The sequence below is a fragment of the Bos grunniens genome, chromosome 6 (genome assembly GCF_055505025.1).
Source record: "Bos grunniens cultivar Pamir isolate PY7600 chromosome 6, Bosgru_T2T1.0, whole genome shotgun sequence".
Lineage (NCBI taxonomy): Eukaryota > Metazoa > Chordata > Mammalia > Artiodactyla > Bovidae > Bos > Bos grunniens.
Genome location: NC_141170.1, coordinates 14,765,451 through 14,775,445, shown reverse-complemented (window position 1 = coordinate 14,775,445; position 9,995 = coordinate 14,765,451). Strand labels below are relative to the sequence as shown.

The following is a 9,995-nucleotide window of genomic DNA, read 5'->3' as shown; positions in this document are numbered from 1 at the left end:
GTTGGGTGCACAAATAGTTAGATCATGGGGGAACTTTTTATCCCAACATTTTATTATAAAGAGGTTAACTACAGACCCTTTGAAGACTATCCTAATCTCTTCCTCTTGCTACTTTCTAAAAGTAGCTACCGTGTATATTTTATTTTTTCATCCATCCATTTCATACACGATTTATAACCCCTTCTTCCCCTATCTGCAGTAAGGGTTTGAGGCCCCTGGGAATTTCCGCCTGTCAAGGGCACTGTCGTCATAACACCGAGCCTCTCTGTCCTCTGTGTAACAGGAGGAAGCCACTGTCCTCCTCCATCAGCATGCCTCTAGTGTGTGCTTCAGCTTCAATGACAGAAGAACCTCACACTGCTCTTCACCAATTTGGGGAACAAATGAACACTCTTTCTTTTTCATGATGACCGAGTGGCATTGGTCCCCAGGTGGAGACCCAGCCAGCCGAAGTGCACTCTCCCAGAGCTTCACAGTGAAGTTCATGTGCGCACAGCAGGCCGGTGTGGATTCAACCCTGATACCCAGACATGCAGATTGGGAACTGGGAGGGTTAAAGGGTTCTGTGGTCTCACAGCATGTTCAGGAACAACAAGGTCCTGCTTTATGGACAACTTTGAAATAGGTACTTGGAGAAATTTGAGTTTTTGCAGTTACATGAGGTGTGATTGGGATACAGGAATGGAAATGGAAAAAAAAAAAAAGGAAAAGAGCATTTGAATAAGTGAATGTTGAAAAATTGATCTTTTTTTTTTTTGGCTGCACTGGGTCTTCGCTGTGGAGCACAGGCTTTCCATGCTGGGGTGCATGGGCTCTAGAGCACACAGGCTCAGTACTTCGGGGCACAGGCTTAATTTGCACCACAGCACAGTATTCTTGCCTGGAGAATCCCCATGGACAGAGGAGTCTGGTGGGCTACTGTCCATGGGGTTGCAGAGTCGGACACAATTAAGGACTTTCACTACTTCTTTAACTTTTTCAGGTGGGATTTTAGTCTCCTGACCAGGGATCAAACCCATGTTCCCCTGCATTGGAAGGCGAATTCTTAACCACTGGACCACCTGGGAAGTCCTGAAGAATCGGTCTTCAGAGGCATGTCCACAAGGGGAGGGCAGTCTTTCTTTCTTTTTTAAAAATTTTTATTTCTTTTTAATTTTTATTTTTTTGAGAGCAGTCTTTCTGCTATACTGCTCTCCACCCCCAGAGAAGATGGACAGGGAAGGTTCCGTGAAAGATGCCCCTCTGAGTCCTGGCATTTGGTGGTCTCATTGCAGTGTATGGGAAACTGGTACCAAACCCTCTCTAGGTCTCAAACAGAGTCTTCCCTGCGCAGTGCAAAGGCTGTGATGGTTTCATGGTAGCATCGTGAGACCCCACTCCCCACCCAACGACATTGCAGACCCAGAGAGGGTGAAGGCCCCCGTGACTGCTCAGACATGGGGTAAGCTGCTGGTGGCTCCTGCGGTCAGCACTGTTCTTTCCTGGCAGGTCCGAGGGCGACACCTCTGTTCTGAAGAGGGATTTTGTGGCCCAGGTAAATGGTGGTTTCTTCACGGCTCTGTAAAAGAGCAGGCTTTGCTTCTGTCCAGCTCTGCCACCTCCTGGCCGTGTGGCTTTGGCCAAGTCCACACAACACAAACATGAACCTTTAATCCTCACGTGTGTATGTTTGGGAGGGCAGTGGCAGGTCATGGGACCTAGTCATCAGGACCAAACGGCCTCACAAAGTGCCAGGCCCATAGTGATGCTCAGAGACCTGGGTCCCCTCCCCTCCTCGCAGGGAGTGGGGATCAGCTCCCGGAAGCAGGGGCCTTTGCTCCCAACAGCCTGACCTCTGTAAATCCCTCCATGCGTCTACCATCTGGTCCTGGGCCCTGCAGGCAGCGGCCTGTTTATCAACAGGAAAGGAGGACGGCGAACAGGCCAGGGATCCTCAGGACCACAGGGACCAAGGGCCTTCTGATGTTTACGGTCCCGTGGAAAGTGTTCAAAGAAGCAGCATCTGCCTCTGAAGGGCCAGCTGGCCAGGTCTGCTGGGAAAGCGGGGGTGGTCTTTCCACTGTCCCTTTCCTCCTCCACACTGTGCCTTAAAGTGCCCTCAGGTCCATTTTCCTGACCTTACCAGGGCCCTGGCTTCAGAGCCAAGAGAGGGGCTGCAGCAGCCTGCAGGACCAAGACTCAATCCCACCCTGGCCCTCGGACCCCAGGCTCTATCCTCTGGGACCCCCGTTGTTCTGGGTGATGCCCGAGGCTCCGATGGGTGCCCTGAAGGTTGAAAAGTCTTCCTCTGACCTCGCCAAATCCCACCCTTCCCCTTGTTATCAAAACAGGGCAGACCCCATAACCTCCCAGGAGCCTTCCGGCCTTGTCTCCCACCCCAGGCTGGGTTCCACCCTCTCTGGGCCCCCACAGCACTTCCTGTGTGTGAAGGCAGGGAGGCACTTCTGACTGAATCAGGGCCCACTCACATCTGACTTGGGTGATTTTCCCGAGGGTGGGACTTGGGTTTGACTCAAACCGTGGAATTACAGCATCTGCTCAGCATCACAGTGCCATAAATATTTGTTCGAGGGCGGCAGCGATGCATCCAAAGCTCATTAGTTAGGTTAAATAAGGAATGTTTGAGATCATAAGCCACACATACCAGCCAACCTTTTCTGGATGTGTAGCCATGAGGAATTAAAGTCGTGATGCAGAGAGAAAGGCAAGACGGTGGGTCCCGGGGGGTGTGGTGTTGGGGGAGAGGGTATAGACAGAGCACCATCCAACACCAGGCTCCTGTTGGGATTCAGCCACTCCAGTAAGTTCTGTTCAGCTAAACATGAATTATTTTCACAAAGGTTAAGTTTTTAAAAAGCTAGAAGGGACATTCTTCTGGTGAGGGCTTATATGTGTGTTATGTGTGTGCTCAGTCATACCTCTTTGCAACCCCATGGACTGTAGCCTGCCAGGATCCTCTGTCCATGGAACTTTCCAGGCAAGAATACTGGAGTCGGCTGCCATTTCCTTCTCCAGGGGATCAACCCGGGATTGAACCCACATCTCCAGTATTGACCCTCCATCTCCTGCATTGCAGATGGATTCTTTACCTCTGAGCCACCTGGGAAGCCCAAGGGCCTGTATAAGGTTCTTAACCAGTTCTGAAGTTCCATGAATGTTTAACTATGTTTAAAACATTCACAAATCAGTATTTTACTAGTGCCTGACACTATTGGGACCACCCTGCAATAAAATTAACTAGTCTAGTCCCTAAAAACAACCAATGAGGTCAGCCCTCTTACATTCCCAAGTCATAGAAGAGGCACCGGAGGCCTGGAAAGGGTGAAGCTGTCTGAGGTCACACAGCTGGGACAAGGGGTTCTAACCAGCCAGGTGGCCTCCATTCTCGTCTGCTGTTGAGGTTACATCGAAACTTACAAATAACACTGTTTTCACTTGGAGTTCTGTACATCTTTTAAAAAAGGGTTTCATTGCTAGGTATTAGGTTGGCCAAAAAGTCTGTTTGGGTTTTTCTGTCCCCTCCTATGGAAAAACCCAAGTGAATATTTTGGCCAACCCAGTAGTTTTTGCAAACCACTGATCTAACCCAGACTCACCATTTTATAGATCAGGATGCTGAAACCTGGGGACAGGGGCTGAACGGCCGATCCAGGGCAATCCCCCCATGAGACGACCCCACCTTCTGTTCCTTCAGGGGGCAGCTCTGTGGGGAACAGAGTAACAGTGTGGCCCAGGGAACCACGGTCTAATTCTGGCCCCATTGTTCAGTGTGACCTCCTCTCCCGAACCTGTTTTCTGCAGATCAGTGTTGTCACGGCACCTCCCCCAGGCCTGGAAGGATGAGATGAGGTCATCTGCATTCACTCAGAAAACCAGGCAACTCCGTCTGCCCCGCTCTCCCCGACTGGACCATCCGTGGGGAGTCTGGGAGGCAGAGCTGAACTATGAACGCATTTCAGGGCCTCATAAACCTCCAGATCAGAAGAGGGGTGGGGCTGACCTTTAACCTCATCTCACTGCCTGGGAAGAAACCTAGGAGCAAACACACAGCTCTGAGGCCACTGCCCTCCTGAGCACCTCCCAACACGTGGGATGTCAGGCAGACCTGACCAGGCTGGAGGACAAAACAGGAAGGGTCAGCTGTACAGGGACACAGGCAGCTGCCGGCCACCACGCTGAGGTGAGTCTTCAAAAAGGAGGCAGCCGCTCCCTGAACCAAGTCCCGACCACAGACGAATGTGTGAACAACTCCAGGTTTCCTAACCACAACGAACTGGACTTCCTGCTCACTGGGTGGGGGCACGGCCCACTAGGGGGCAGGAGAGGTTGCCCGGGACGAGAGGGACCCAGGCGGACATGTCCTCCTGCCCAAGGGACCCAGACAGACAGGTACCCCCACCCAGGGTGCTAAGGTTTCTGAGGGACCTCAAGCTGCTCGAGCCCCCCAACATGGCTCAAGTTGTGATGATAATGCTATGGGATTATCATCGTTCATTTCTGAACACAGGATATGGTTTCAAAAAACACACTCCTGAACAAGGCGGCAGCTACTGAGTCACGAACAACCACGTATTGAATCCTCTCAGCAGCGCTGAGTTTCTCAAATCATTGTAACCCTGTGCATTTCACACCTAGTAAGGCCTGAATGGACAGCTGGGTGGTGGGGTCCCTAGCCCAGTGGGGCTGGGGTTGCTTATTGAGTATTCTGCTCTTTGTCACTCAAACTGTACTTGTGCGTAATTCAGTGCAAGTGTAGACACCTGTTGATTCTCTAGCATGTGCTTTTAAAAAAAATGACTTAAAGGACAGCAAATTTCATCGAAGGTTTTTATTTCAGCTGCTTCAGGACCTTGACTTTCTGCTTTCTGGTTCTAAACACGGTCTAGCTTTTCTGAGCACTGGGAATGGTTTGCAATCCAGATTCTATGATGTCCAACTCTTTGCGACCCCATGGACTGTAGCCTGCCAGGGTCCTCTGTCCATGGGATTCTCCAGGCAAGAATACTGGAGTGGGTAGCCATTTCCTTCTCCAGGGGCTCTTCCTGGCCCAGGGATCAAACCTGCATCTACCAGGGTCCCTGTGGATTCAGACAAGACCCTGGCAAACTCACCCACAACCCACCAGGCAGGAGAGCCTCCAGGCGGGTAGGCTGCTGCATGCAGAGCTCAGGGCTTCTGCCCACGTGGCCTCCATCTCAGAATCAGGTGGGGCCCCAGGCAGGTGACAGAGCAGCTCTGCAGGCCCACTCCCCCACCCCTGGGCTTGGCAAACAGCTGTCAAGGCTGAGCAGCGATCAAATAAATAAGAAAGGCTATCAAATTTACACGGCAGGACTACTAGTTATTCAAAGAACAAACTCAAACGGAAGTAAATGAGGGGGTGGGGGGCGGGGGTCGTGCGTGGAGGAGGTGCAGGAGGAGAACAAGTGTCTGTAAAGTGCTTTCCGGGCGCCGGAATCCTAGTCTGGCTGGCACACCAGCTGCACACGGAGAGGTCGGGGCTACGGGTGGAGGCCGTGCATGCAATTTCCAACCACGCCGGGCGCTCAGGGTGGACAGAGCTACAGCGGTCAGCCTGTTCACGGAGGTGGAAGCCGGCTGCGAGCGACTGAGGATCTCCGAAGCCCTGCATTTGCACACCCACCCACCCACCCACCCACACACACACACACACAGATGAGTGTGGCGCCGTCCAGCTGGGTCGGGGGGAGGGGGGGGGTGCACACGGGGGAGGTCCTGGCAGCCACGCGCAACCGCCGCTCCTGCAGGGGGCGCGTCTTCAGGCCGCCGACAGGAAGGGGAAGAAGAAGAAGTCGAAGGCGAACTTGACGGCACCGTGCACGGCACTCCGCCAGTCCCGCTCTACCTTCACGTGCCGCCGGGCGGGCACGAGGTGCGCCATGCAGTTGAGGCAGCTGATGGCCTTGAGCTCGAAGACGGGCCACTTGCTGCCCAGGCGGCCCTCCAGGACGGTGCTGAACTCGATGACGCTGCCCTGGCGCAAGTGAAGGAGCACGTCCTTGAACTCGCTGCTGGCCCGCAGCACGATGTCCTTGGTGACGTCGTCCTCCTCAGGCCCGCGGCTGCCGTTGGCACCGCTGTAGGGCATGCCCACTGTGATCTCGAACTTGTAGCGGTCGAACCTCTTCATGTGGCACGGGTGCTTGGCCAGGAGCTTGAGGCGGCAGAGCTCCTCCTCGGCCGTGGAGACGTTGCCGGGGCTGCAGGACGGGTAGGCCTCGCCATAGAGGCAGCGCAGCCAGTCGCCCAGGAAGAGCGGCAGCATGTGGACGGCCGACTCGGCGCTGTTGTCGATCTCGGTCACTCGCACGTACTTGAAGCGGCCGGTCCACGTGACCCGGTGGCCCTCCAGGTGGCTGCACAGGATCTGGGTGCGGGCCATGTTGGTCTCCTTCCAGGCCCGCGGCCCGCACAGGAAGCCGTACTGCGGCCAGGTCAGTGTGGAGTTGTAGACCTTCATGCCCTCCGAGCGGTACAGGTAGAACCAGCAGAAGAGCACGATGGCCGTGAGCCACACCAGGATGAGCTTGACGATGGAGCTCCGCGTCAGGGACTTGACCATCCCCACCACCGAGAAGTTGGCCTTGGTCCACCAGCGGACCAGCAGGGGGACGCTGCAGAGCACCAGGGTGACGGCGATCTTGGTGAGCTCCAGGGACACGAACCAGCGGGCCAGCTGCACCACGCCCATCAGCGCCAGGGCGAACACCAGGATGGGGAGAGCGAAGAGGAAGAGGAAGTAGCCCACCGACGCCCGCACCAGCCCCAGGCCGGTGGACTCGAGCAGGATGACCACCGACAGCTCGCACCACATGAAGCAGACCAGGTAGGGGACCAGATAGCAGTAGGTGCCTTTGAAGTTCCTCAGCTGGGCCATGCGGAAGAACAGATAGAGCAGGTAGACGTACAGCAGGCAGGGCACGCTCACGTTCAGCACGACCAAGTGGCCCACGGGCACCGTGAAGAAGGTCTGGCCCAGGAGCTTCAGGTAGCGCCAGTTGACGGGCATGGTGGGCAGCAGGGAGAGCAGGCCGGCCGCCACCTCGGTCACCAGGGCCCTCCGGGTGTAGGGCTCGGCCGAGGTGCTCAGGCTCATGTAGCTGGTGGCCGTGAAGAAGACCGACACGACGGCCAGCTCCGAGCAGGGCATGCAGTCCTTGCTGGCGATGGGGAAGGAGATGATGACGAAGAAGACGGACAGCAGGAAGTGGACGTAGGGCTCCAGGTGGTTCCAGCCGAAGTTCCCCTCGGCCTGCTCCACGTCCAGGTTGGGCTCGAAGCGCAGGAGCAGGCTGGTGAGCGCGCGGAAGCTCTCCCAGGCCTTGCTGTCCTGGAAAACCTTGAGGGTGCAGATGACCATGGAGATGAAGGACAGGTAGAAGACGACCAGGGGCACAAAGAAGGCGAAGAAGTCGATGGTGAGGTTGCTGATGATGAAAAAGAAGACCAGGGCGTTGATGTGGTGGGTGGGCACGAGGGTGGACAGCCAGTGCACGCCCGCTCGGGACGCCAGGTCAATCAGGTATTCCTTGAGCTCCATGATGACGTGCAAGGGGTACTTGACCACCTGGGAGGAGGGGTGGAGACAAAGGAGGGGCGTTAGAACCTGGACCGCTCTGTGCCACGTTACTGCTCCCTGGTTAACCCTTCCAGTCTCCCTGAAGCTGGGGCCTGGCCCTGGGCAAAGTGAACTCGCCCACTGTTTCAACCAACGGCGGGTCCCTCGGTCTGCAAAGTCCTTCCACCTGTAGCTCTCTCTCTAGGTGCTCATGCTGCACATGGCCCCCACAAACCTGCCCTTGATTCTACCCAGTCCCGCAGGGTCTGCCCTCTACCTCCTGCCCATCCCTAGTCCCTGACTGTACCCGACTGTCCACAAGGGTCTCCAGGCTCATGAGTGCCCGTCTCCCCTGTGAGATCTTGGGTGCCTCGGGGAGCCCACCTGGCCCCCTCTTCCTTCCCCATGGGGCCTCACACTTGCAAAGACAACAGAGGACCAGGCTACTTGCATCTCAGCCACCCCTGTGATGAGGACTTCACCTCCTGAGCCTCTGTCTCTGGTGGATGGGGGGTGGGTGGGGGGGGAGGTGACCCACCAACGGGGAGAGGAAGTGCTGCTTTACCAGCCTACCCTGGGCCCTGCCCGTCCCAGGAGTGGGGACTCCAGAAAGGAGAGTTCACGCCACGTGAATGGAAATGATTCAGCTGTAACAGGGCTGATGTGACATTTTCACTGCAGCAGGAGCCCCGACACCCGCCGCCTGCACCACCCACCCCTGCACACCCGTGTGCTCAGAACATACACACAGCCCCCGGGGGGTGCTCCCCGCCTCACGTCCCACCGCCCCCCACAGACTGTACACAGAGGCAAGGGCAGCGGAAACACTCGTCCATTCCCACAAGAGAAGAGGAATGAGGGGCTGGCAGGGAGGCGAGTGGGGGACCAGCCTCGGGCAGGAGGCAGGGACGCTCCTGCCATCCAGGGCGGCCCCCACTCCTGCCTGGTCCTGAAGCTCTCAGCTCCACCAGGGCTCCGGGGAGACAGGAGAGAAGCTGAAGGAGCTGAGAAGAGAACGTGTCCATGACCGTGCTAGGGCTCACGCAAGGAGGTCAAGGGCGTGGACTGGACCATGCTGAAGAGGGGCGGTCCTTGTGAGGAACACCCACGTCAGGGCAGGGAAGCCCAGCTGAGCCCACAGCCCATTTGAGGGGCAATGTGATGGAAGCCCGGTCAGTAGCCGGGTGAGGTGGGCAGCCCCGCCTCCATCTACGTCCTGGGGACACGCTCTTTCTGCCCCATGAACATAAGGGCAAAGGAGGAGCTGGGATCCTGGGGGACCACACTGAGTGGCAACATTGGGGTGTGGCTGTCATCTGCCCAAGAGGCTGGGGTGTCAACTCTGGATGACCAGGACTCCCGGGAGTAGCTGGCAGAGTGAGTTTTCCAGGTAAGAGGGACCTGGGCTTACAGGGGAAACAGGAGTGTTTAACAATGTGTGTGTGTGTGTGTGTGCACTTCTATAGACACCCACGGGAGTGTGTGTGTGTGCGCACTTCTATAGACACCCACGTGTGTGTGTGTATGTGCACTTCTATAGACACCCACATGGGGTAGTGCATGCACGCTCAGCTGTGTGTGACTCTGTGCGACCCCATGGACTGTAGCCTGCAGGGCTCCTCTGTCCATGGGATTCTCTAGGCAAGAACACTGGAGGGGGTTGCTCAGGGGATCTTCCTGACCCAGGGATCGAATCAGTATCTCTCGAGTCTCTTGCATTGGCAGGCGGGTTCTTTTACCACTGAGCCACCTGGGAAACCCACTTGTATATGTTCAAAGAGCTGCATTCCTCATTCAACTAACAGTCCACTTACCCTCTGTTTCAAAACAAGTAAGAAAATGATGAAACCAACAAACCAGCTCAGGGCTCCCCCAGCTCATGGGCCAGCTTCCCCAGGAGGAGACCCAGTGCTCACCGTGTCTGGAGTAGGGTACCAAGGAACTTCGAATACCATAAAGTCAGCCTTGGTGGGGATTTCTGACACTTGTTGTTGGTCAGCTGCTAAGTCAGGTCTGACTCTTTGCGACCCCATGGACTGCAGCACACCAGGCTCCCCTGTCCTCCACTATCTCCTGGAGTTTGCTCAAATTCATGTCCACTGAGTCAGTGATGCCATCCAACCGTCTCATCCTCTGTGGTTCCCTTCTCCTTTTGCCCTCAGTCTTTCCCAGCATCAAGGTCTTTTCCAATGAGTCAGCTCTTCGCATCAGGTAGTCAAAGTATTAGAGCTTCAGCAACAGTCCTTCCGATGAATATTCAGGGTTGATTTCCTTTAGGATGGACTAGTTTGATCTTGCAGTCTAAGGGACTCTCAAGACTCTTCTCTAACACCACAATTCGAAAGCATCAATTCTTCACCTCTCAGCCTTCTTTATGATCCAACTCTCACGCCTACACGTGACTACTGGAAAAACC

The 9,995-nt window shown here is 55.6% G+C and overlaps 1 protein-coding gene across 1 annotated transcript in view; it reads right to left on the bottom strand.

Annotated features, from left to right (window-relative positions):
- Nucleotides 1–4,813: 4,813 nt before the first annotated feature.
- The window catches only part of WFS1 (wolframin ER transmembrane glycoprotein), a 31,856-nt gene continuing 26,674 nt past the window's right edge, over nucleotides 4,814–9,995 (bottom strand). The window contains exon 8 of the mRNA XM_086407515.1: nucleotides 4,814–7,588. Coding sequence (XP_086263641.1) covers nucleotides 5,780–7,588 — 1,809 coding nt within the window. The 3' untranslated portion in view covers nucleotides 4,814–5,779. The remainder of the gene's footprint in view (nucleotides 7,589–9,995) is intronic.